General features: G+C 49.5%; 1 protein-coding gene across 3 annotated transcripts in view; it reads left to right on the plus strand.

Annotated features, from left to right (window-relative positions):
- Positions 1-27,702, plus strand: part of LOC148518705 (calpain-1 catalytic subunit-like) — a 92,733-nt gene that overhangs the window by 51,812 nt on the left and 13,219 nt on the right. For 2 of the 3 annotated variants that reach the window (XM_088477158.1, XM_088477160.1), the window contains 6 exons: positions 5,327-5,385; positions 8,662-8,730; positions 9,837-9,915; positions 20,703-20,819; positions 25,918-25,976; positions 26,090-26,225. In XM_088477158.1, the coding sequence (XP_088333284.1) occupies positions 5,327-5,385; positions 8,662-8,730; positions 9,837-9,915; positions 20,703-20,819; positions 25,918-25,976; positions 26,090-26,179 (473 nt within the window). In that variant the 3' untranslated portion in view covers positions 26,180-26,225. The remainder of the gene's footprint in view (positions 1-5,326; positions 5,386-8,661; positions 8,731-9,836; positions 9,916-20,702; positions 20,820-25,917; positions 25,977-26,089; positions 26,226-27,702) is intronic. The other variant, XM_088477159.1, reaches the window with a different exon arrangement.

Genomic DNA, 27,702 nt, shown 5'->3' on the forward strand with positions numbered 1-27,702 from the left:
GCTAAGGGGTCTATTTACTAAGCAGTGTTAGGAGACAGAATGAAAAGTGATAAGGTGCCAGCCAATAAGCTCCCAACTGTCATTTTTCAAACACAGCCTGTGAGATGGCAGTTAGGAGCTGATTGGCTGGTACCTTATCACTTTTCACTCTGTCTCCTAACACTGCTTAGTAACTAGACCCCTAAATATTATTTCCATGATACAAAGATGCTGATCCCGTCTCGATCCAAAAGATTGATACAAGACCACCAATGTGCCTTCCCTAGTTCTCATGGACACAATCACCAGAGCAGACAGGTCACTAATTCCCACAGGACCAGCTCACTCATGTTTATCTAAGTATTCAGATGATCTCAAAAATAAATATTATGTATGTCCGGCCACTCCAAAACTTGGGACATAATGGAGGAGTTAATAGTACAAATATCCCCTCAAAATACGGCGCTTCACCATATAAATAAGGTAACACACAAAAAAATCCTTACATCAATTATTTTGCAGTTATTTTCCGTTCCTTTAATAGGATGGTCTTTTCCATATACAATTATATTGTATATGGAAAAGACCATCCTATTAAAGGAACGGAAAATAACTGCAAAATAATTGATGTAAGGATTTTTTTGTGTGTTACCTTATTTATATAGTGAAGCGCCATATTTTGAGGGGATATTTGTACTACAGGTTGAGTATCCCATATCCAAATATTCCGAAATACGGAATATTCCGAAATATGGAATATTTTTAGCATGACTGAGATAGTGAAAACTTTGATTTTTGATGGCTCAATGCACACAAACTTTGTTTAAGGCACACAATTATTAAAAATAAAGTGTAAATTGACCTATAGGCTGTGTGCATAAGGTGTATATGACACATAAATAAATTTCATGTATGTACACAAACTTTGTTTGAGCCACAAAATTGTTGAAAATATTGTATAAAATTACATTCAGGCTGTGTGTATAAGGTGTATATAAATCATAAATGCATTCTGTGTTTAGATTTGGGCCCTATACCTAAGACATTTTAATATGGTATGCAATTATTCCAAAATACGGAATATTCCGATATCCAAAATACCCCTGGTCCCAAGCATTTTGGATATGGGAGACTCAACCTGTATTAGTTTCTGACCATTAAGATTTGTGAAGAGTCTTTGCTTTCCCCTTATTGGCTGCATCATCTGGTGTGCACAGTCGATATCTTTTCTTTGTTATACATAATGGAGGAGTAACAGAGAAGACTGAACACAGACTTTTGGTCAGACCCTAGTCAAACCCACCCTAACACTGCTCTATGTACTGTATAAGATAAGATCAACTATAACATTTTGAATTGGCCTACATAGCACTTACTATATTTTATATTATACCAAATTAAAGGTCACAGCTGTAAGTTACTGCTGTCAATCTACTCTACACACCCTGTATTAACAAACTTCACTGGCATCTGTAAGTTTATTATGGCACTCCTGCTTATTACTGCTTCATTAATGTACGTCAAACATCCTCCACCCCACACCTTTATGTCACTGCATAAACATCATTTACTCAGACACACAGGTAGTGACTCTGAATCATCTATTCCACACTGCATTTCATATCTCCATGTATATTGTTACCCGGTATCTATGCTTTTACAGATTATGACATCTATGTTACTGTTTGAATAAGAATAATTTCATGTACATTCCATTCTCATTACCTTGTACAGCAGTGCTCCTCAGGAGGATGAGAAGTATGTAGGTGTGTATGACATTCTTCTCCCTCATTACCTTGTGTAGCAGTGCTCCTCAGGAGGATGAGAAGTATGTACTGTAGGTGTGTATGACATCCCTCTCCCTCATTACCTTGTGCAGCAGTGCTCCTCAGGAGGATGAGAAGTATGTAAGTGTGTATGATATTCCTCTCCCTCATTACCTTGTGCAGCAGTGCTCCTCAGGAGGATGAGAAGTATGTAAGTGTGTATGACATTCCCCTCGATCATCACCTTGTGCAGCAGTGCTCCTCAGGAGGATGAGAAGTATGTAAGTGTGTATGACATTCCCCTCCCTCATTACCTTGTGCAGCAGTGCTCCTCGGGAGGATGAGAAGTATGTAGGTGTGTATGACATCCCCCTCCCTCATTACCTTGTGCAGCAGTGCTCCTCAGGAGGATGAGAAGTATGTAGGTGTGTATGACATTCCTCTCCCTCATTACCTTGTGCAGCAGTGCTCCTCAGGAGGATGAGAAGTATGTAGGTGTGTATGACATTTCTCTCCCTCATTACCTTGTGCAGCAGTGCTCCTCAGGAGGATGAGAAGTATGTAAGTGTGTATGACATTCCCCTCCCTCATTACCTTGTGCAGCAGTGCTCCTCAGGAGGATGAGAAGTATGTAGGTGTGTATGACATTCCCCTCCCTCATTACCTTGTGCAGCAGTGCTCCTCAGGAGGATGAGAAGTATGTAGGTGTGTATGACATTCCTCTCCCTCATTACCTTGTGCAGCAGTGCTCCTCAGGAGGATGAGAAGTATGTAGGTGTGTATGACATTCCTCTCCCTCATTACCTTGTGCAGCAGTGCTCCTCAGGAGGATGAGAAGTATGTAGGTGTGTATGACATTCTTCTCCCTCATTACCTTGTGTAGCAGTGCTCCTCAGGAGGATGAGAAGTATGTACTGTAGGTGTGTATGACATCCCTCTCCCTCATTACCTTGTGCAGCAGTGCTCAGGAGGATGAGAAGTATGTAAGTGTGTATGATATTCCTCTCCCTCATTACCTTGTGCAGCAGTGCTCCTCAGGAGGATGAGAAGTATGTAAGTGTGTATGACATTCCCCTCCCTCATTACCTTGTGCAGCAGTGCTCCTCAGGAGGATGAGAAGTATGTAAGTGTGTATGACATTCCCCTCCCTCATTACCTTGTGCAGCAGTGCTCCTCAGGAGGATGAGAAGTATGTAGGTGTGTATGACATCCCCCTCCCTCATTACCTTGTGCAGCAGTGCTCCTCAGGAGGATGAGAAGTATGTAGGTGTGTATGTGCAGCAGTGCTCCTCAGGAGGATGAGAAGTATGTAGGTGTGTATGACATTCCTCTCCCTCATTACCTTGTGCAGCAGTGCTCCTCAGGAGGATGAGAAGTATGTAAGTGTGTATGACATTCCTCTCCCTCATTACCTTGTGCAGCAGTGCTCCTCAGGAGGATGAGAAGTATGTAGGTGTGTATGACATTCCTTTCCCTTATTACCTTGTGCAGCAGTGTTCTACATATTGAATGTAGGATAATGACCATGTATGTGTGTATGACATCTCCCTCCCTCATTACCTTGTGCAGCAGTGCTACTCATAATGAATGTAGGATAATAACTATGTATGTGTGCATGGTATCTCCCTCCCTTGTTAGCCTGTGTAGCAGTGCTCCTCATATTGAATGTTGGATAATGACCATATATGTGTATATGACATCCCTGTCCCTTGTTACCTTGTGTAGCAGTGCTCCTCACATTGTATGTACGATGAGGAGTATGTGTGTATGACACCTCCCTCCTCATTACCTCCTGTAGCAGTGCTCCTCACATTGAATGTACGATGAGGAGTATGTATGTGTGTATGACACCTCCCTCCTCATTACCTTGTGTAGCAGTGCTCCTCACATTGTATGTACGATGAGGAGTATGTGTGTATGACACCTCCCTCCTCATTACCTTGTGTAGCAGTGCTCCTCACACTGAATGTACGATGAGGAGTATGTATGTGTGTATGACACCTCCCTCCTCATTACCTCCTGTAGCAGTGCTCCTCACATTGTATGTATGATGAGGAGTATGTATGTGTGTATGACACTTCCCTCCTCACTACCTCCTGTAGCAGTGCTCCTCACATTGAAAGTATGATGAGGAGTATGTATGTGTGTATGACACCCGCCTCCTCATTACCTTGTGTAGCAGTGCTCCTCACATTGAATGTACGATGAGGAGTATGTGTGTATGACACCTCCCTCCTCATTACCTCCTGTAGCAGTGCTCCTCACATTGAATGTACGATGAGGAGTATGTATGTGTGTATGACACCTCCCTCCTCATTACCTTGTGAAGCAGTGCTCCTCACATTGAATGTACGATGAGGAGTATGTATGTGTGTATGACACCTCCCTCCTCATTACCTTGTGTAGCAGTGCTCCTCACATTGTATGTACGATGAGGAGTATGTGTGTATGACACCTCCCTCCTCATTACCTCCTGTAGCAGTGCTCCTCACATTGAATGTACGATGAGGAGTATGTATGTGTGTATGACACCTCCCTCCTCATTACCTTGTGTAGCAGTGCTCCTCACATTGTATGTACGATGAGGAGTATGTGTGTATGACACCTCCCTCCTCATTACCTCGTGTAGCAGTGCTCCTCACACTGAATGTACGATGAGGAGTATGTATGTGTGTATGACACCTCCCTCCTCATTACCTTGTGTAGCAGTGCTCATCACATTGTATGTATGATGAGGAGTATGTGTGTATGACACCTCCCTCCTCATTACCTCCTGTAGCAGTGCTCCTCACATTGAATGTACGATGAGGAGTATGTGTGTATGACACCTCCCTTCTCATTACCTTGTGTAGCAGTGCTCCTCACATTGTATGTACGATGAGGAGTATGTATGTGTGTATGACACTTCCCTCCTCATTACTTCCTGTAGCAGTGCTCCTCACATTGAAAGTATGATGAGGAGTATGTATGTGTGTATGACACCCGCCTCCTCATTACCTTGTGTAGCAGTGCTCCTCACATTGAATGTACGATGAGGAGTATGTGTGTATGACACCTCCCTCCTCATTCCCTCCTGTAGCAGTGCTCCTCACATTGAATGTACGATGAGGAGTATGTATGTGTGTATGACACCCGCCTCCTCATTACCTCCTGTAGCAGTGCTCCTCACATTGCATGTACGATGAGGAGTATGTATGTGTGTATGACACCTCCCTCCTCATTACCTTGTGTAGCAGTGCTCCTCACACTGAATGTAGGATAATAAAATTGTGGTGTTAAACGCATCCCTGTATAAATGAGGTTCTTACAAGCTGAGTAACTATAGTGGGTGCAATGGCTGTGGGGCCTGGAGGTCAGGGGGGCCGTGCAATCCTGGGTCACTCCTATCTCCTAGGCCCCTACTCTGCTCTCAGTTGAGTAGCACAGATGCCTCTTCTGTATACTGGGCGTATGCAGCGGACCGCGCATTTTCAGAAGAGTCCATTCTACTCTATTGACAGCATGGTGATGGCATGGGAGTCAATAGGAAACCCCTGTACAGGGATGGCTTGTCATTTATTTCTGTCCTGGTGTCTCTGCAGTTCCTCTCTTGCCGGACTTTACCCTGGAGATGTGCCGCTCGCTGATCGCCTCCATGGATGTATCCTGATGTGTTAACACTAGGGTTATATTGTCCCACAGCATGACACCTTACCTAGCAAGAATGACCAAAATACCTACATTGGTAATGTGACATGGACTATAAATATGTGTCATGCTGCCCTATCTCCTCTAAATATATGGTATGATATAATGCCTCAGACTATAGCCTTCAGCATAAAACAAGCAATGTTGCTTAGAAACTATGTATCTCACTTTTCCTGTGTCTTAGGGGTCTAATCATCATCACTTAATTTCTACAAAAGCAGTTGAAAATTAACATTTTCCCTTGCAATTGTAAAAATTAAGGCCCTCATTCAGAGCCGGACGCTCTGAGCAGAGCGCTCACTCTGAATGAGGGCCGTCCTCCATAAGCTCATACGAGCGTGCAGGATGATGGTCGCGATGGTCTTGACCATCGCGACCATCGCCAGTGCGACCAGAAGCCTGTGGTCGGGGTTTTCGACCACAAGCCCTGGAGTGATTTTGGCTCTATCAGAGCCAAAATCACTCCCACTGACATCACTAGTGATGTCAGTGGGGCCGGCTTCTGACGGTAGGCGTTCCCTTGGGAACGCCTCCGTCTGGGAGGCACGCCCCTGGCACGCCCACCAAAGGGGGCGTGCTGTCAATCAACATCGACAGCACGCCCCCTTTGATCAGACACAACGAGCGAAGGAAAGTCCTTCGCTCGTTGCGTCTGGCGCATGCACACGACGGAGCTCCCTCCGTCGTGCGCATGCGCAGTGCACACCATCGACCCACTTGCGAGCGGACAGCCGCTTGCGAGTGGGTCTGAATCAGGCCCTAAGATCGTACCATTCATCATGAAGGTAAAGCGGGAGATATCACATTCCTCTGGCAGAATGGCCCACTGTCCCATACACTAGTATCACAGATATCTCCTACTTACCTTCCTCTGGCGGAATGGCCCACTGTCCCCATACACTAGTATCACAGATATCTCCTGCTTACCTTCCTCTGGCGGAATGGTTTGCTGTCCCCATACACTAGTATCACAGATATCTCCTGCTTACTTTCCTCTTGCAGAATGGCCCGCTGTCCCCATACACTAGTATCACAGATATCTCCTGCTTACCTTCCTCTGGCGGAATGGTTTGCTGGTTTGCTGTCCCCATACACGAGTATCACAGATATCTCCTGCTTACCTTTCTCTCCCGAAGTTGCCCACTGTCCCCATACACTAGTATCACAGATATCTCCTACTTACCTTCCTCTGGCAGAATGGGGGCCTCAGTCCCCACACACTAGTATCACAGTTATCTCCTGCTTACCTTCCTCCTACGGAATGGCCCGTTGTCCCCATACACTAGTATCACAGATATCTCCTGCTTAACTTCCTCTGGTGGAATGGCCTGCTGTCCCCATAGACTAGTATCATAGATTATCTCCTACTTACCTTCCTCTGGCGGAATGGCCCGCTGTCCCCATACACTAGTATCACATATATCTCCTGCTTACCTTCCTCTGGCGGAATAGTTTGCTGGTTTGCTGTCCCCATACACGAGTATCACAGATATCTCCTGCTTACCTTTCTCTCCCGAAGTGGCCCACTGTCCCCATACACTAGTATCACAGATATCTCCTACTTACCTTCCTCTGGCAGAATGGGGCCCTCTGTCTCCACACACTAGTATCACAGATATCTCCTACTTACATTCCTCTAGCAGAATGGGGCCCTCTGTCCCCACACACTAGTATCACAGATATCTCCTGCTTACCTTCCTCTGGCGGAATGGCCGCTGTCCCCATACACTAGTATAACAGATATCTCCTACTTACCTTCCTCTGGCGGAATGGCCCGCTGTCCCCATACACTAGTATCACAGATATCTCCTACTTACCTTCCTCTGGCGGAATGGCCCGCTGTCCCCATACACTAGTATCACAGATATCTCCTGCTTACCTTCCTCTGGCGGAATGGCCCGCTGTCCCCATACATTAGTAGCACAGATATCTCTTACTTACCTTCCTTTTGCAGAATGGCCCGCTGTCCCCATACACTAGTATCACAGATATTTCCTGCTTACCTTTTTCTGGCGGAATGGTTTGCTGTCCCCATACACTAGTATCACAGATATCTCCTGCTTACCTTCCTCTGGTGGAATGGCCAGCTGTCCCCATACACTAGTATCACAGATATCTCCTACTTACCTTCCTCTGGCGGAATGGCCCGCTGTCCCCATACACTAGTATCACAGATATCTCCTACTTACCTTCCTCTGGTGGAATGGCCCGCTGTCCCCATACACTAGTATCACAGATATCTCCTACTTACCTTCCTCTGGCAAAATGGGGGCCTCTGTCCCCACACACTAGTATCACAGATATCTCCTGCTTACCTTCCTCCTACGGAATGGCCCGTTGTCCCCATACACTAGTATCACAGATATCTCCTGCTTAACTTCCTCTGGTAGAATGGCCTGCTGTCCCCATACACTAGTATCATAGATTATCTCCTACTTACCTTCCTCTGGCGGAATGGCCCGCTGTCCCCATACACTAGTATCACAGATTATCTCCTACTTACCTGCCTCTGGCGGAATGGCCCGCTGTCCCCATACAATAGTATCACAGATTATCTCCTACTTACCTTCCTCCTACGGAATGGCCCACTGTCCCCATACACTAGTATCACAGATATCTCCTACTTACCTTCCTCTGGCGGAATGGCCCGCTGTCCCCACACACTAGTATCACAGATTATCTCCTACTTACCTGCCTCTGGCGGAATGGCCCGCTGTCCCCATACACTAGTACCACAGATATCTCCTACTTACCTTCCTCTGGCGGAATGGCCCGCTGTCCCCATACACTAGTATCACAGATTATCTCCTACTTACCTGCCTCTGGCGGAATGGCCCGCCGTACCCATACACTAGTATGGGCAGAATTCATCAAGCTCCTAAAATATAATATATAATATTATATTTAAATATAATATTTTAATATATTGAGTGCGGGAGCATTCGCCATTTTCAGATGGCAAATGCTACCACTCCGGACTCGTAACCCGCACCTTTCCTATGGAGTCCTGGGTTGCGAAGAGGGATTCCTCCGTCCCTGTCCAGCTCCCTCCGCCAGACATCGGGCTCTTGTGCGCATGCGTGACCTGTAGGTCACTAGCTTCACTGTTCCGAAATTATTTAGAATGTTAATTATCGGGGTCCACATGGACCCTGATAATTAACATTTTGAATAGACCCCTTAATCTCTGCACTCCATCTTTGTGTTATGATTATGTGACTCCAGACAGATATCTGCGGTGGGAGCCCTGGCCTGGGAGCAGTTTGTCATACTCTGGAAGAGAATCAGAGCCGGAACAGTATGTTTATTCCTTTGTGACTTGTAATGAGATAGCTATTCCCATTTACATATTGTACTTCATTCTGGTATTCTAAGCTTGACGTTTTTTTTGTGTGTCGTAGCCATAAAATAAACTATACTAGACAGTGGGCCTGATTCTGAGTCTAATACACGGCCAGTGTCAGACACAGAGGAGGAATGAATTTACACTGCGCATGCGTTGCCCCGTGCGTGTGTCCTGATTGTTGGCGCACAGAGGGCTTGATTCAGAGGTGGACGCCAATGCTGTCACAATTGCGTTTTTTTGTCGCATGGGCGGTGGTAATAAGCAAATGCCACTTTCAGCCTTTCCCTTGTGCACTAGCATGCCCGTGGGCATTCCAAACACTCTACCTTTCTATGGGGATCATTTTATGCTTGTGATTTAGCCGCAAATTCTGCCCAAATCAGCATGAGCTCCACAATTATTTTTTAATTAATAAAGCCCAGTGAGCATTCTACAATTAATCCTCAATGATTTGGCAGTTAGGGACATTAGGCCTGATTCAGCAGTGCCCGCAGATTGCCGATGGTCGCCTGACCCGTTCTGCACATGTGCAGAACAGGTCTGCGATCTCGCATGCAGACTGTCATTGATTGACAGTTTGCTGCCATTTGTGGGCGGGGAGAGGGTGGAGACGGCCTACGTTTCCTTAAACTGAGGCGTGTTGACGCCATTGAGTGGGAGGGAAGAGGCCAGGATCTCGGCTGACGGAGATTTCCTGGCCTCTTTCTCTCATCTGCAGCGGCCGGCTTACATGGCCACATGGGTCACTTAGCCAGCCGATGTTCACGCAGATTATCTGGTGCTGCGTTGTACAACGCAGCTCGGATATGTAGTGTAGCAGGAGGAGTGATGCCTCCTGCTGCATTACCATAACTGCAGGGATGCCTCCGTGCAACTTTGCAATTCCGTCCTAAGCTGAATGAGGCCCAATGTCCGATGGATTGGTATCCCTTACTTGGAGGCAGCCATTTTATGGATTGAAGCAATATGTATACGAGAATGCAGTTTATGAATTAATAAATCCACACACTCATACTACTACTAGATATAGGTAACAGTAACCATCTGCTTTCCTACAGCAATTATTCTGCACTTTGCACAAAGACATGACTGACAGAATTCACAGGGACCAGCTGGTACCAGCTCTACAGGCAGCAGGTAAGCGTGTTACCTAGTTATCATTCCTGATTATACACGACCAGGGCCGGCTCTTGGGGTGTTTGACCAGTGCCGTCGAACAGGGGCGCCACCCCATAGAGGGCACACATCTCCCCAACATCCCGATTTCAGCGGGACAGGACTGTCCCGCTGTTCCACCCGTGGGCTGCAGTGGCCCGTGGGTGGTCAAATCTGGAGGTTGGGGACCCCCACCACCGCAACTGTCGCGGCATTCATTCAGTGCCGGGAGAGGGCTGGGGGAAGCCCAACTAGTGACGGAGTGCTGGGCTTACCCCAGCCTGACGTTATTTGGAGGCGTGCCATGCGGGCACGCCTCCAAATAACGTCACTTAGGGGGTGTGGCCTGTGGTAATGGCAGTTAGGAGCTGGTTGACTGGTACCTTATCACCGTTCACTTTGGGGTCTATTTACTAAGCAGTGTTAGGAGACAGTGGCCCTGATTCAGAGCCGGACGCTCTGAAAGAGCGCTCGCTCTAAATCTGGGCTTTTTTTGTTTGTTTTTTTGTGCGGCCTCCCGGCCGCACACTTAGCTGTGGGTGACCACCCACAGCTATTGCGAGCGGCCAGGATGATGGTCACGATGGTCAAGACCATCGGACTTGCGACGAGACCCTTGTGGTAGGGTCTCGTGGCCGCAAGCCCCAGAGAGCTTCTGGCTTTAATAGAGCTGGAAGCTCTCCCACTGACATCACTTGTGATGTCAATGGGGCCGCCCACAAACGGCAGGCGTTTGCTTGGGAACGCCTCTGTTTGTGAAGCCACCCCCCGGCCACGCCTACCAAACGGGTGCGAGCTGTCACTCACCATCGACAGCTCGCCCCCTTTGGTGCGAGATCCGGAGCGACGAAGCACCCGTCGCTAGCCGGGTCTCGCGCATTCGCACGACGGAGCCGGCTCCGTCGTGCGCATGCCCAGTGGGCAAACATCGGCCCGGTTGCGAGCGCTCAGTGCTTGCGACCAAGTCTCAATCAGGCCCAGAGTGAAAAGTGATAAGAAAGTGATAGGGTGCCAGCCAATCAGCTCCCAACTGTCATCTCACAGGCTGTGATTGAAAAATGACAATTGGGAGCTGTTATATAATATATGTATATAAATATAACAAACCTACATGCATTTTTAGGCTATATTTGTAGTGGAAATTGAAATGCTGTGAATTAGCATAAAGTGGGTGTAGCAGAACATGCTGATTAGGTGGAGAATCACAAGGTACTTTAGGGAAAGTGCAGAATTACATGGCAAATGGTGTTTACATATTCAGGTATATTGTATATATGTTTTTTATACACAATGTTATCACTACCCTCTCAGCTAGCATGAATCTTCAGTCATTTGCAGGTAAATGTTGTAAATTAGGAAATATTGTTAATAGTTATAGTAATTCTTAACCCTTCATGTCAGCAACTATTTTTCATCGTGCCCAACGCATCTCAAAATTTGCCATTTGCAATAAGCTAGTAGCATTATGAGGTATGGGTGCAAAATGTCCACTCATGGTCCATATTCCCCCTTTCCGGGCAGTAACACAATACACAGATCGCCACCTCCACTGCACTGCAGACCGATCTGAAGATGAGAGGAACCACGCACGGGAGCGCTCCATAGTGCGTACACACTGGACTATGTGGACGATTTGTCATTCCGATTCGCCTCAGAACGACAAATTGTCCAATATATCATCTCTAGGGAGTACCCAGCTTTAGTCTCAGGAACCCACAGTTCTGCTGCCGAGGTGCAGTCCATGTAGTAGACTATGGGGTAAATGCAGGGCCGTAGCTAGGGTAGTGCAGCTGGTGCCAATGCACAGGGCACCACAGGTCAGGGGGCGCTGTTTGGGCCTGTCAAATTTCTGTTTATTATCATTCTCACTTGTAGCTTCCTCTTATTTCATCCCCAGCATCTCCTGGCCTCCCCTATCTCTTCCCTGGCCCTTCCCCATGAGGCCATGACCCTTTTTTGGGTGCATTATGTCCCTTTGAAAAATGAGGGGGGTGCCAATGCTCTTTCTGGCACAGGGCACCAAAAAGTCTAGTTACAGCTCTGGGTAAATGTGTCAATAAGTGGTAACCCCATTTTCTAGCATTTGTGCCGGAAAAATGGTTATTCCCGCTTCTCCAAAATGTATGAACAGCCAGACAGATCAGGGATTTCTCTAGTGGCGCCTTTGTCTTCTGTTAATAATGCTGCCACCATAGCCAGCTATGGGCTCCATTTGCTAACGAAACAAAACCCCTTTAGTGTTTGATAAAGGGGTTATGCCAGGTTTCTGCATTTAATAAACAGCAGTAATCTAAGATTACCGCTGTTTTCACAGCATCTTTTAGATGGCAAGAGCGATGCAGGCCCCATTGCCGGCAATGGAGACTCGACGGTGCCTTTCCAGCTTCAGCGAAGCCTTCCAGGCACTGCTGGGTTCCCGTGTCAAGCGCAGACGGACTGTTGCTCATGCGCATAACACTGGAGCCCCGTTGCTGGCCAGCCCAGTGGAGGACCTCACCGCGGATGAGGACTTCGCGGGACCCAAGGGCTGGCTGGCAACTTTTAGCCTGGGGGGCAAATGCATGCTGGCGGCCCTGGCAGAGGAGTAGCATGTAGCCAGGGTGCCCGAAAGAACGTGCGTGCTACAGCGCCCCCCTCCCCCTCAAGTGTTCTAGGGAGGAGGCGGGTCCATATGGGATTAATGTAAGGTAAAAATAAAGATTAGGGGCAGCCCCCTGTCGTAGTGCCCATATGCAGTGCCACCCTGTGCCACAGGAGAGGACACCCTTATGCAGGCCTCGAGTAGTTCCCCAGTAGTGATCCCCCCTATGCAGTGCCCCTTGTGCCCCCAGTAGTAAGCCCCTGATATAGTGCCCCCAGTAGTGGTAACCCTTATGCAGTGCCCCTTAAATAGTGGCCCCAGTTGTAGTCTTCCCCCTATGCAGTACCCCCACTATTGCCCTTTATATAGAGCCCCCAGCAGTGGTCCCTCGATGCAGTGCCCCCAGTGGTAGTCCCCTCCCCCCTATGTAGTGCCCCTAGTAGTCCCCCCCCCTATGCAATGGCCCTAGTAGTAGTCCCCTCCCCTTGTAGTGCCCCTAGTAGTAGTCCCCCCCAATAGTAGTACCCCCCTTGTAGTGCCCCCAGTAGTAGTAGTGCCCCCAGTAGTAGTAGTCCCCCCCTTGTAGTGCCCCCAGTAGTAGTAGTCCCCCCCCTTGTAGTGCCCCCAGTAGTAGTAGTCCCCCCCTTTGTAGTGCCCCCAGTAGTGGTCTCCTCCTTATTGTGCCGACCCCCCGCAGTAGACACACATAATATAAAAAAAAAAAACACTTACCTGAAACCCGCTCCTGCTCCTGGTTCCGCCGCCGAGATCAGCTCCTCCGTCCGCTGCTTTGCATTATGGGAGTGACGCGTCATGGGAGTGACGTGTCTCTCCCATTACCCACTGCGGGAGCCGGAAGATGTCCGGCTCTGGCAGTGGGAGCAGCAGCCGATGAGAGTCTGTCTGACTCTCATCAGCTGCTAAAGCAAACACAGCTGCCGGCTCCGGCGGCTGTGTGTTTGTGCTGTGTAGCGCTGACCGAACTCTGTCCGGTCAGCGCTACACGCGCGGTGCAGTCTGTGTCACAGTGACAGAGGCGGCCCGGGGGGCACATGGCACCCTGCCTCCCCGCCCAGCCCGCCACTGGCGGGACCTCACCGGATGTGTAAGTATTAATAAATACTAGTGGCATTTTCGTTTGTACAACATTGATTATAAACGAAAACTTCTGCTGGTATTTTCATTTGTTTATAAATGGGACTCTATCAGGGCCGGACTGGGACTAAAAATAGGCCCTGGCATTTCAAACACACAGGCCCACCTTCCGTCAGCACCTGTCTGCTGGCATATACTCCTCCCCTTACTATTCCTGACTCCTCCCACTTCTTAGTCTATGCTCTTACAAATATACTTATTAGAAAAACATAAAAGTATATGGTTGGTTCTGTTAGGTAAAGCTGGCACTTCATTGGGGCAGGTCACACACAAAGAAAAGGGAAGACATTTTTCCAAATGACCAAGACCCATCTTAGCAGTTGTACAGGATTAGATAGCTGAACAAAAAGGAGGATACTTCTGTGCACACCAAAGCAGAGCCATAACTATAAATTTTGGTGCCCTGTGTACATAAAGAGCATTGGTATCGTCATCCACAACCAAATGAGGGAGAATGCGCGCTGAAGGCGCGTGCTGAAAAAAGAGACAGATGTGGTCTTGCTGGGAAGGGGCGTGACCACACAATAGTACTCCCAATTCCAATTATGCTACACAGTAATGCCCCTTCATCACATTACACCGCACAGTAGTGTCCATTTGTCACATTACACCACACAGTAGAGCCCATTCACTTTATGCCAAAGAGCCCATTCATGTTATGCCACACCTAACAGTAGAACTCGTTATAAAAATTATGCCACACAGTAGTGCCCCTTAGTTATAACACATTATGCCATGCAGCAGTTGTGCCCTTTACACATGCCACACAGTAATACTCCTTATAACACTTTATGCCACACAGCTCTCCTCCTGAACCATATCCCTCACACAGCTCTCCCCCTGACACAGCACTCCCACTGACGCAGCTCTCACCAACAGAGCTCTCCCTGTGACGCAGCTCTCCCCATGAAGCAGCTCTCCCCCTGAACCATATCCCTCACACAGCTCTCCCCCTGATGCAGCTCTCCCCCTGATGCAGCTCTCCCCCTGATGCAGCTCTCCCACTGATACAGCACTCCCACTGAAGTGTATCCCTCACACAGCTCTTCCCGAAGCGGCACTTCCCCTGATGTAGCACTCACTCTGAAGCAGCGCTCCCCTTGACGCAGCTATCACACTGACGTAGCACTCCCACTAACGCAGCACTCCCCCTGTCGCAGCACTCCCACTGAACCTTATCCCTCACACAGCGCTCCCCCTGACGCAGCGCTCCCCCTGACGCAGCGCTCCCCCTGACGCAGCACTCCCCTTGATGCAGCACTCCCCCTGATGCAGCAGTCCCCGACCCAGCACTCCACCTGATGCAGCAGTCCCCCTGACGCAGCACCCTCACTGAACCATATCCCTCACACAGCTCTCCCCCTGACATAGCTCTACCCGTCACGCAGCACTCCCCCCGACGCAGCTCTCCAACTGACGCAGCACTCCCACTGAACCTTATCCCTCACACAGCACTCCCCCTCACATAGCTCTCCCCCTGACGCAGCACTCCCACTGAACCGTATCCCTGACGCAGCTCTCCCCCTGATGCAGCTCTCCCCCTAACTCAGCTCTCCCCCTGACGTAGCTCTCCCTCTGGCGCAGCACTCCCACTGACGAAGCACTCCCACTGACGAAGCACTCCCAATGACGAAGCACTCCCACTGAACCTTATCCCTCACACAGCGCTCCCCCTGACGCAGCGCTCCCCCTGACGCAGCACTCGCCTTGATGCAGCTCTCCCCCTGATGCAGCAGTCCCCGACGCAGCACTCCACCTGATGCAGCAGTCCACCTGACGCAGCACCCTCACTGAACCATATCCCTCACACAGCTCTCCCCCTGACATAGCTCTACCCGTCACGCAGCACTCCCCCCGACGCAGCTCTCCAACTGACGCAGCACTCCCACTGAACCTTATCCCTCACACAGCACTCCCCCTCACATAGCTCTCCCCCTGACGCAGCACTCCCACTGAACCGTATCCCTGACGCAGCTCTCCCCCTGATGCAGCTCTCCCCCTGACGCAGCTCTCCCGCTGACGCAGCTCTCCCCCTGACGTAGCTCTCCCTCTGGCGCAGCACTCCCACTGACGAAGCACTCCCACTGATGAAGCACTCCCACTGAAGCGTATCCCTCACACAGCTCTACCCGACGCGGCACTCCACTTGACGCAGCACTCCCTCTTCCCTCTGACGCAGCGCTCCCACTGATGCAGCTCTCCCACTGATGCAGCTCTCCCACTGATCCATATCCCTCACACAGCTCACCCCCTGACGCAGCACTCCACCTGACGCAGCACTCCACTTGATGCAGCTCTCCTCCTGATGCAGCTCTCCCCCTGACATAGCTCTACCCGTCACGCAGCACTCCCCCCGACGCAGCACTCCCCCGACGCAGCTCTCCAACTGACGCAGCTCTCCCCCTGACGCAGCACTCCCTCTTCCCTCTGACGCAGCGCTCCCACTGACACAGCCCTCCCACTGATCCATATCCCTCACACAGCTCTCCCCCTGACGTAGCACTCCCACTGAACCATATCCCTCACAGCTCTCCCCCTGATGCAGCTCTCCCCCTGATGCAGCTCTCTCCCTGATGCAGCTCTCCCCCTGATGCAGCTCTCCCCCTGATGCAGCACTCCCCGACACAGCTCTCCTCCTAAAGCAGCTCTCCCCCTTATGGAGATGTCCCCAACACAGTTCTCCCCCTGATGCAGATGTCCCTGACACAGCTCTCCCCCTGATACAGCACTCCCCCTGATGCAGCACACCCTTGACGCAGCACTCCCCCTGACGCAGCACTTCCCGACGCAGCACTCCACCGGATGCAGCACTCCCCCTAACGCAGCACTCTCACTGAACCGTATCCCTCACACAGCTCTCCCCCTGACGTAGCTCTACCCCTCACACAGCACTCCCCCTGATGCAGCACTTCCCGACGCAGCTCTCTCCCCTGATGCAGTTTTCCAACTGACCCAGCTCTCCCCCTGATGCAGCACTCCCCCTGATGCAGCACTCCACCTGATGCAGCACTCTCACTGAACCATATCCCTCACACAGCTCTCCCCGACGTAGCTCTACCCCTCACACAGCACTCCCCGACACAGCACTCCCCCTGATGCAACACTTTCCGACGCAGCTCTCCCCCTGACACAGTTCTCCAACTGACGCAGCTCTCCCCCTGACGTAGCACTCCCACTGAACCGTATCCCTCACAGCTCTCCCCCTGACGCACCACTCTCCCTGATGCACCACTCCCCCTGACGCAGCACTCCCCCTGATGTAGCTCTCCCCCTGACGAAGCACTCCACCTGATACAGCACTCCCCCTGATGCAGCACTCTCACTGGACCATATCCCTCACACAGCTCTCCCCCTGACGTAGCTCTACCCCTCACACAGCACTCCCCGACGCAGCACTCCCCCTGATGCAGCACTTCCCGATGCAGCTCTCCCCCTTACGCAGTTCTCCAACTGACGCAGCTCTCCCCCTGACGCAGCACTCCCACTGAACCTTATCCCTCACACAGCTCTCCCCCTGACACAGTTCTCCAACTGATGCAGCTCTTACCCTAACACAGCTCTACCCCTGATGCAGCACTCCCACTGACGCAGCACTCCCCCTGACGCAGCACTCCACCTGATACAGCACTCCCCCTGATGCAGCACTCTCACTGAACCGTATCCCTCACACAGCTCTCCCCCTGACGTAGCTCTACCCCTCACACAGCACTCCCCCTGATGCAGCACTTCCCGACGCAGCTCTCTCCCCTGATGCAGTTCTCCAACTGACCCAGCTCTCCCCCTGATGCAGCACTCCCCCTGATGCAGCACTCCACCTGATGCAGCACTCTCACTGAACCATATCCCTCACACAGCTCTCCCCAATGTAGCTCTACCCCTCACACAGCACTCCCCGACACAGCACTCCCCCTGATGCAACACTTTCCGACGCAGCTCTCCCCCTGACACAGTTCTCCAACTGATGCAGCTCTCCCCCTGACGTAGCACTACCCCTGAAGCAGCACTCCCTCTGACGCAGCACTCCCCCTGAAGCAGATCTCCCCCTGATGCAGATGTCCCTGACACAGCTCTCCCCCTGATGCAGATGTCCCTGACACAGCTCTCCCCCTGACACAGCTCTCCCCCTGACACAGCTCTCCCCGTGACGTAGCTCTCCCCCTGGCTCTCACACAGCATATGTTCCCTCATGTGGCTTCCCCCTCGTGCAGCTCTTTCTAACTTACCTCTATCCTGCGCTCCCCATGCTGTCCTCAGAATTCCTCCTCCATCGCTTGCTCCCTGTCACTGATATGGACGTTCGGCGTCTACCCGGATGGGTCTGTGTCCGGTCCTCTCACGGCGGCTCCTGGCTCTTCGTGCGGCAGGAGAAACAAATGCGCGATGATGTCACCTCGTCATCTCATTCCTGCCAGCACATGGGAGGGTGACCAACAGGGATCGAGTGAAGCGGGCTGAGTGTCTAGCGCTGCACCCCAGCCACATATATTGATATTGGAGGCGCGGCGGCGGGTGGCTCGGTGTGCAGCAGGGCAGACAGGAAGTCTCATTCAGTCAGGCAGCCACAGCACTGCCTATACAGAGTGCTGTGGCCATGAACACTGCTGCCTTCCGCCTCCCCCCCGCGGCACTGCCTGGAACCGGCCCATTTGGCTATCGCCCCTTCTGGCATTCGCCAGAACTGCCCGATGGTCAGTCCGGTCCTGGACTCTATGAGCTGTATTCAATTAGAGTGGATCCGCAATACTTTTTTGCCTCCCAGACTTTTCGCCTACATCGCGTATTTTGTAGGCGGAAAAGAAGTATCGCGGCCGTGCCCGCTTTACCCCGTATTCAATATGGAAGTACGCGAAAGTCCTGTCAGATTTGGGGAAATCAGCCTGACACCCCCCCAAAAGATGCTCTGACATGGGGGTTCCCTATGGTACCCCCCGATTTGGCTTGCTGAAGTATTTGGTGTTTTTAAATGGGCTCAATAGCTGCTAAATAGCGTTTTTGTATAAGTGGTGCAGCATAGTATTCAGGAGTATTTTTTCCAGAAAAAGAAGAGATAGGGGAGGCCAGGAGATGCTGGGGATAAAAGAAAAGGAAGCTACAAGTGAGAATGATAATAAACAGAAACATTGACAGGCCTGAACAGCGCCCCCTGCCCTGCTGTGCCCTGTGCCATGGCACTGGTCGCACCACCCTAGTTACAGCCCTGCTTTGTACCTTTCCTCCCCTCCTCTCAGTGCCCCCACAAATTGTACTGTGCTGCATCACTGGTTGGTGCCATATAAATAGCTGATCAAAATAATACTGTAAATAATATATTGCAGTTAAAAGTCAGGATAGTTCCCCTTTAACTTATTAGCCCGGTTTCAAAACCAAATTGATGAATTCTTTGCAAATTTCTACTTTGCGATGACAGCTTTTTAGGAAATAGATACTTTTCCCTATCTGCCCAAACTTACCGTAGCTGTAATCAGTTCTGCGCATGTGCCGTTACGTTCATAAAATCGGCGCATTCGCAGCACTGCCTACAGCTGCGGTAATTCTGTGTCCCCCCCACCCCCCACCTCCGCTCACCGCCCTGTCCCCCACCTACCTGGCTGCTGCACCCGCGGACCCCGACCTCCCATCTGAAGAGGCGAAAACAGTAAAAGTTACACAAAAAAAAAAAATATATATATTTTTTAACTTTACTGTGTTCTGCTGGGAGAACACAGTGTCAGAGCAGCAGCCGGAGGAGGGAGTTACGGAGGGAGCCGAGGAGGACCTGCCCAGCTGGCAGCAGGTAAGTGTAACCCGCTATACACCACCTGAGAGTGGCATATAGTAACACCCTTAAACTCCGAAAAGACATAATTTTTTGAATTTGATGAATAGCCTAATTTCTACATCCCCATACTAATGTACTAATGTATGAGGAGTGTGGAAATTAACGCAGTCGGACTTAACCAAGAGATATCAGTGATTTCTCCTGTGTTAATGAATACTAAAATAACGGTAATTAAGGAAAATGTCCTTAAAAAACATTATTTTAGTGTTGATGAATAGGCCCCATAGTCTGGCTGTAGCAGGGGAGGCCTGGATTGGGAGAGACCCCAGGCACAGAGTGAGCCAGCGCAATGCAGGACCCAGGACGCAAGGAGAGAAACACGGCTACACTATGGGGTATATTCAATTGGCCGTGAGGTTTTGCTAAGAAAAAACCTCGGGCCCCTCGCGGCCAATTTCGAAATCCCGCGGCAATGCGCGCTCCCGATACCTGCGGGATTCAATTAAAAAAACAGTGGGCGCGGGGTTTTCATCACTGAAAACCACCGTAAAAAATCACTTACCTGTCCGGGTCTCCGCGGCTCCCGGCGGCCTCCCCTCTCTCTTCTTACTGGAGAGGGGGCTGCTGGGAGTCCCGGGGGCTGATGGGAGGAGCAAGGGCTGCTGGGAGATGTAGTTCTCCCAGCGCCCATTCCGGTGGGGTCACACACACACATTCATGCACTCATACACACACACACACCACACAGTCACTCATACACACTTACATACACCACACACTCTGACATACTCACCGCTGCAGCAGAAGAGCCGGCTCCCGACGCTGGATGCAGAAGAAGATGAGAAGACAGCGCTTCGGAAGGTGAGTAATTAAGGACTAATTAAGCTAATTGGATACTTCCAATTGCTTAATTAGTCCTTTGGGGAGGGGGGGTGTCAGAGCAAGTACACGTGATTTTTCCTAAGAACATTGATTTCTGGAAAAATCACGCTTGCTCAGGAGGTGCGCAAGAAAAAACCTCCCGGCGCGTGTTTTTATAAAAAACACGCACCTAATAGAATAGCAAAAAACCCGCACCTGCAGGAAATACCTCGCAGGTGCGGGTTTTTGGCTTTTCTCGCGGCCAATTGCGTATACCCCTATGTGTGCTCTGCATCTTGAGTCTCCCTGTATCAGTCCCGCTTCCCGCAGGCTGCAAATGGCCGACCTGTCAATTGTGGAAAAGGAAAGTAAATAGCCGAAGTACAAATACAGGACTTTCTCTGTCTTTCTCAGGTCTTCCGGTGGATGATTTCCTAGTACGCCTGGCCCAAGTCAGATATGGAGACTCAGAGGGCTTCCTCAGTTACCCTGATTTCATCTGCTGTCTCCTAAAACTTAAAAGTCTGACAGGTGAGCCTCCATTATACACACCAATGTGAAACACACAGACTACACACATAGATTTTACATTAAGTAATAGTAATATTAGGGACAGAGCTAGACACAGACATGTTTTGGATTATAGTTGACTCCCCCCTTCCCTCCCCTCCTTATCCCCCCTGCAGGGCGCTGGAGTATCATATTCTATCACTCCCTGATAACGCCCCATTATCCCCCCTGCAGGGTGCTAGAGTATCATATGCTATCACTTCCTGATAACGCCCCATTATCCCCCCTGCAGGGTGCTGGAGTATCATATTCTATAACTCCTGATAACGCCCCATTATCCCCCCTGCAGGGTGCTGGAGTACCATATTCTATCACTTCCCGATAACGCCCTATTATCCCCCCTGCAGGGTGCTGGAGTATCATATGCTATCACTTCCTGATAACGCCCCATTATCCCCCCTGCAGGGTGCTGGAGTATCATATTCTATCACTTCCTGATAACGCCCTATTATCCCCCCTGCAGGGTGCTGGAGTATCATATGCTATCACTTCCTGATAACGCCCCATTATCCCCCCTGCAGGGTGCTGGAGTATCATATTCTATTACTCCTGATAACGCCCCATTATCCCCCCTGCAGGGTGCTGGAGTACCATATTCTATCACTTCCTGATAACGCCCCATTATCCCCCCTGCAGGGTGCTGGAGTACCATATTCTATCACTTCCTGATAACGTCCCATTATCCCCCCTGCAGGGTGCTGGAGTATCATATGCTATCACTTCCTGATAACGCCCAATTATCCCCCCTGCAGGGCGCTGGAGTATCATATGCTATCACTTCCTGATAACGCCCCATTATCACCCGTGTAGGGTGCTGGAGTATCATATACTATCACTTCCTGATAACGTCCCATTATCCCCCCTGCAGGGTGCTGGAGTATCATATACTATCACTTCCTGATAACGTCCCATTATCCCCCCTGCAGGGTGCTGGAGTATCATATACTATCACTTCCTGATAACGTCCCATTATCCCCCCTGTAGGGTGCTGGTGTACCATATACTATCACTTCCTGATAACGCCCCATTATCCCCCCTGCAGGGTGCTGGAGTATCATATTCTATCACTTCCTGATAACGCCCCATTATCACCCCTGTAGGGTGCTGGAGTACCATATACTATCACTTCCTGATAACGCCCCATTATCCCCCCTGTAGGGTGCTGGTGTACCATATGCTATCACTTCCTGATAACGCCCCATTATCCCCCCTGCAGAGTGCTGGAGTATCATATACTATCACTTCCTGATAACGCCCCATTATCCCCCCTGCAGGGTGCTGGAGTATCATATTCTATCACTTCCTGATAACGCCCCATTATCACCCCTGTAGGGTGCTGGAGTACCATATACTATCACTTCCTGATAACGCCCCATTATCCCCCCTGTAGGGTGCTGGTGTACCATATGCTATCACTTCCTGATAATGCCCCATTATCCCCCCTGCAGGGTGCTGGAGTATCATATGCTATCACTTCCTGATAACGCCCCATTATCACCCCTGTAGGGTGCTGGAGTATCATATGTTATCACTTCCTGATAACGCCCCATTATCCCCCCTGCAGGGTGCTGGAGTATCATATTCTATCACTTCCTGATAACGCCCCATTATCACCCCTGTAGGGTGCTGGAGTACCATATACTATCACTTCCTGATAACGCCCCATTATCACCCCTGTAGGGTGCTGGAGTACCATATACTATCACTTCCTGATAACGCCCGATTATCCCCCCTGCAGGGTGCTGGAGTATCATATGCTATCACTTCCTGATAACGCCCCATTATCCCCCCTGCAGGGTGCTGGAGTATCATATGCTATCACTTCCTGATAACGCCCCATTATCACCCCTGTAGGGTGCTGGAGTATCATATGTTATCACTTCCTGATAACGCCCCATTATCCTCCCTTCAGGGTGCTGGAGTATCATATTCTATTACTTCCTGATAACGCCCCATTATCCCCCCTGCAGGGTGCTGGAGTACCATATTCTATCACTTCCTGATAATGCCCCATTATCCCCCCTGCAGGGTGCTGGAATACCATATACTATCACTTCCTGATAACGCCCCATTATCACCCCTGTAGGGTGCTGGAGTACCATATACTATCACTTCCTGATAACGCCCCATTATCACCCCTGTAGGGTGCTGGAGTATCATATTCTATTACTTCCTGATAACGCCCCATTATCCCCCCTGCAGGGTGCTGGAGTACCATATTCTATCACTTCCTGATAACGCCCCATTATCACCCCTGCAGGGTGCTGGAATACCATATACTATCACTTCCTGATAACGCCCCATTATCACCCCTGTAGGGTGCTGGAGTACCATATACTATCACTTCCTGATAACGCCCGATTATCACACCTGTAGGGTGCTGGAGTATCATATTCTATCACTTCCTGATAACGCCCCATTATCCCCCCTGCAGGGTGCTGGAGTATCATATTCTATCACTTCCTGATAACGCCCCATTATCCCCCCTGCAGGGTGCTGAAGTATCATATTCTATCACTTCCTGATAACGCCCCATTATCACCCCTGCAGGGTGCTGGAGTACCATATTCTATCACTTCCTGATAACGCCCCATTATCACCCCTGTAGGGTGCTGGAGTACCATATACTATCACTTCCTGATAACGCCCCATTATCCCCCCTGCAGGGTGCTGGAGTATCATATGCTATCACTTCCTGATAACGCCCCATTATCCCCCCTGCAGGGTGCTGGAGTATCATATGCTATCACTCCTGATAACGCCCCATTATCACCCCTGTAGGGTGCTGGAGTACCATATACTATCACTTCCTGATAACGCCCCATTATCCCCCCTGCAGGGTGCTGGAGTATCATATGCTATCACTCATATGCTCAATTTCTAGTCCTCCCAAGGACTCCCGCAACCTATCAGAGCTCACTGCATACTTACCTACATTGCTGGGCAGCTTTCCGGGAGCAGCATGAGGGGACCTGCTGCTCTCCTCTTCAGGGGGCGGGGCCAGACGATAGACGGCATGAGGCCCCGCCCTCTTTACAGAAACCCCCCGTGTTTCGCGGGTCCATGAGGAGGGGGCGGGGCTAAATGACGCAATTTGCCTAATTTAGCCCCGCCCCTTCCTGACGGACCCGATAATTTCAGGTAAAATCTCCCCATCCTGCCCACTTCACTAGGAAGTGGGCGGGATGCGGGAGATATGCCTACTCTTCCGGGATCGCGGGGGGTTACCCGAAAAATCGTGAGCCTCCCGGGATTCCCGGGAGAGTACTCACTGTAGGACATGACGTGGAGCACCATCAGCCAATGATAGCGCAGTAGCTCTGACATCTGGAGTGCAGATTTGTTTTCTACATGGTATATATATATTAGCCACCAGGACCACCAGAATTGCGTTGTATATCGGTCACCTGATGTATCTCTGCATTATATAGACTCCATCTGACATGACATGTTATGAAATCTCACTCTCACAATCCCTTGCACTATGCTTTGTCCTCAATGCACTCTACCTTTACCTGAGGAAGAAATCTCTGCTCTTCTTCCTCTTCCCACCTCGATACCATGTCTTCATACCTAGTCATCTCCTTCCCCACCCTACTGAGGTGTTCTCACACTATTGTCTGGCATTTCTCCTGCATCTTACACTTATGCATTAGTCACACCCGTTCTTAACTAACTATACATTGAGTCATAGAGGGGTATTCAATATGAAACGTAAACTTCGCTGACGAAGTTTACGTTTCATATCGGAGTTTTTACCTGCGTTAAAGTATCGGGCGCGCGGCCGCTTATCCCCGTATTCAATATGAAATTAACAAAAACGGGAGCCTCCGAAGTTGGATTTGCGTAAAGTTACTAATTTTTCCTTAAAAAAAGTTGTAAAAACATGGGGGAACACTATGGGATTTAAATAGCTGCAGCAGGTGTTTTTTCCCAACATTGAAGAAGTGATGCAGAAGAGCACTTAGGTTATTATTTTAGTTTTTTAAAGTGGTCCCATCAAATTTGGGGTACATGAAAATGGGTACTAGCATATTTTTATGTCCCTAAAGTAAGTTTTTAAAAATTCTGCATTTGTGCACCTGCCGCTATAAATCTATTCTAGAAAACACCTGCCGCATACTTGCAGAATAGCCCTGAACCTATTTCCCTATTGTTAATCAATTTTTCCCCATTTTTTTTTTTCACCCCAATTTTTTTATTCATTTTTTGGGGTGTCCCTATTTTTTTTTTTTTGACACAGTTCTTTTTTAAATGTCATTCCCAGGGGCGCAGACTATTTTTATTAAGCCTGCACCCCTAAACCCCAATTCTGCACTTTTTTTCGACACCTATTCAATGGTGAAAAGTTATCCCCGTTTTTTTTATCAAAGTCTTTTCAAAACTGCAAAAAAGTCTTTGAAATTGAATACGGTGTAAAAGTAAAACCTCCGATAATGACGTCATAGCTCCGATATTAACTCAAAAACGATTTTTTTTAGCTCCCATATTGAATACCCCTAATAAGCTCCAGTGAGCTGTGGCCTGTCTGTCTCTGATCTTCTCTTGACCTCCAAACATTTCTATCATTTGGTCTGCACCTGCCTGACCTGCTAACTCTCTATTCAGATCCACTGCTACTGTCTGACTTTCACTCACTGACTGTAGTCTACTGATACAGAACAAATCAACTGATATATAACCCAGCAGGTTTCAAAATAGACTATCAGATTGGATCTAGTGTACAGGGCCATTGACACTGTCCTCTGAGAGAAGGCAACTAGAGCGTGGGAACCAAGAGTTCAGTGCAGGCGTGACACTTTCCTCTTTAGACTTGCGTGAAGGCACAGAGAGGCAGCGATATTACTTTAGTGATCACTGGAAGAGCTCAGATCCTGCGACCGACCGTGACTTGCGTCAGGCCGGAAACATCAGACTGTTGCAGGCGCACAATCTGCATGTGAATATATAAAATATGCTCAGTGCTTGGATTTTGTCTGTAGTTCTGAGCTGATCAGTTAATGAATGTAAGATATGAATGTAAGATAGTGCTTTATCTAATCTCTTTTATATTCTGCAGAGAAGTTCCAGGCTGCAGACCAGGCGGGCTCCGGCACTGTGACCCTAAATTACCGTCAGGTTTGTGTGAGCCAGATCTTCTATTAAGCAACCTACTCACTCATCTCGGGCCCAGGGGGCACTGAGGGGCCCAGATTCCTCTAACTCATTTTTATTTGTTTTTTTTACAAAAGGAAGTGGTCCAAACCAGTATATTGCCTAGGGCCGCATGGGGTCTTTATCAAGATCCACATAGTATAATTCTGTGGATGCACGCTCTCTGATAATCGCAGTACGGACTGGCAGTCCCAGGGAGCCTGATTTTTTTGGGTAAGCGGGTATAGATTTTGGCGCCCCCTGTTGAAATAAAGCCTCATATTTTGGTGTGTGAAATATCTGGAGTACATTAATAATGTAACAATGACCAAAGGGAATCTGTAGGTCAAAAAACCAGCTTTATAAAAACACGTTTATAATTTAATTTAGTGGTGTCACTAGGGTTGGTGTAACCGAGTGAATGGTGTTACCCCACATGGACCGTCTCCTAATATACAATTGACGTAACAGGTGAAAAAACATACACATTAACCCCCACTGTGTGGGGCCCCACATAATAAATAAAAAACACATACATAGGCCACAACCTTAAAAAAAAACCTCATATGCCCCCACATGAAAATAATAAAACACACAGGCTTTGCAGAAAAAACACACACATAGACCCCTACATGAGAAAAAAAAACCCACACACATTAGCACCCTAATAAAACACATAGGATTTGCATGAAAAAAAAAAAAACACACACACAAAGGCCCCTACATGAAAATAATTAAACACACACATCGGCCCCCACATGAAAATGTATGAAGTGTTATAGGGCCCCTATACAGCAGGACCATCCTGGGTGCTAAGCTATAATTATACCCTAAGATATGTATTCAGGGAGCGGGAGACCGCCAGTGGGTGACATGGAGAGGGCAACAGCACTGGGTGACAGGGAGAGGATGATGACAGGGAGAAAGTGACAGTACTGGGTGAGAGGGAGAGGGCGACAGCACTAGGGTAATGACGGAGAGGGTGACGATAGGGAGAGGGTGACAGAACTAGGTGACAGGGAAAGGGTGATGACAGGGAGAGGATGACAGCACTGGGTGACAGAGAGAGGATGACGATAGGGAGAAGATAAAAGCACTTGGTGACAGGGAGAGGATGAAGATAGAGTGAGGATGACAGCACTGGGTGACAGGGAGAGGGTGACAGCACTGGGTGACAGGGAGAGGATGACAGCACTGGGTGACAGGGAGAGGGGGACAGGGAGAGGATGATAGCACTTGGTGACAGGGAGAGGATGACAGCACTGGGTGACAGGGAGAGGGTGACAGCACTGGGTGACAGGGAGAGGATGACAGCACTTGGTGACAGGGAGAGGATGAAGATAGAGAGAGGATGACACCACTGGGTGACAGGGAGAGGGTGACAGCACTGGGTGACAGCACTGGGTGACAGGGAGAGGGTGACAGGGAGAGGGTGACAGCACTGGGTGACAGGGAGAGGATGACAGCACTTGGTGACAGGGAGAGGATGAAGATAGAGAGAGGATGACACCACAGGGTGACAGGGAGAGGGTGACAGCACTGGGTGACAGGGAGAGGGTGACAGGGAGAGGATGACAGCACTGGGTGACAGGGAGAGGGTGACAGCACTGGGTGACAGGGAGAGGATGACAGCACTGGGTGACAGGGAGAGGGTGACAGGGAGAGGGTGACAGGGAGAGGATGACAGCACTGGGTGACAGGGAGAGGGTGA

Source organism: Taudactylus pleione, unplaced genomic scaffold, assembly GCF_031769625.1.
Source record: "Taudactylus pleione unplaced genomic scaffold, aTauple2 ptg000199l, whole genome shotgun sequence".
NCBI lineage: Eukaryota > Metazoa > Chordata > Amphibia > Anura > Myobatrachidae > Taudactylus > Taudactylus pleione.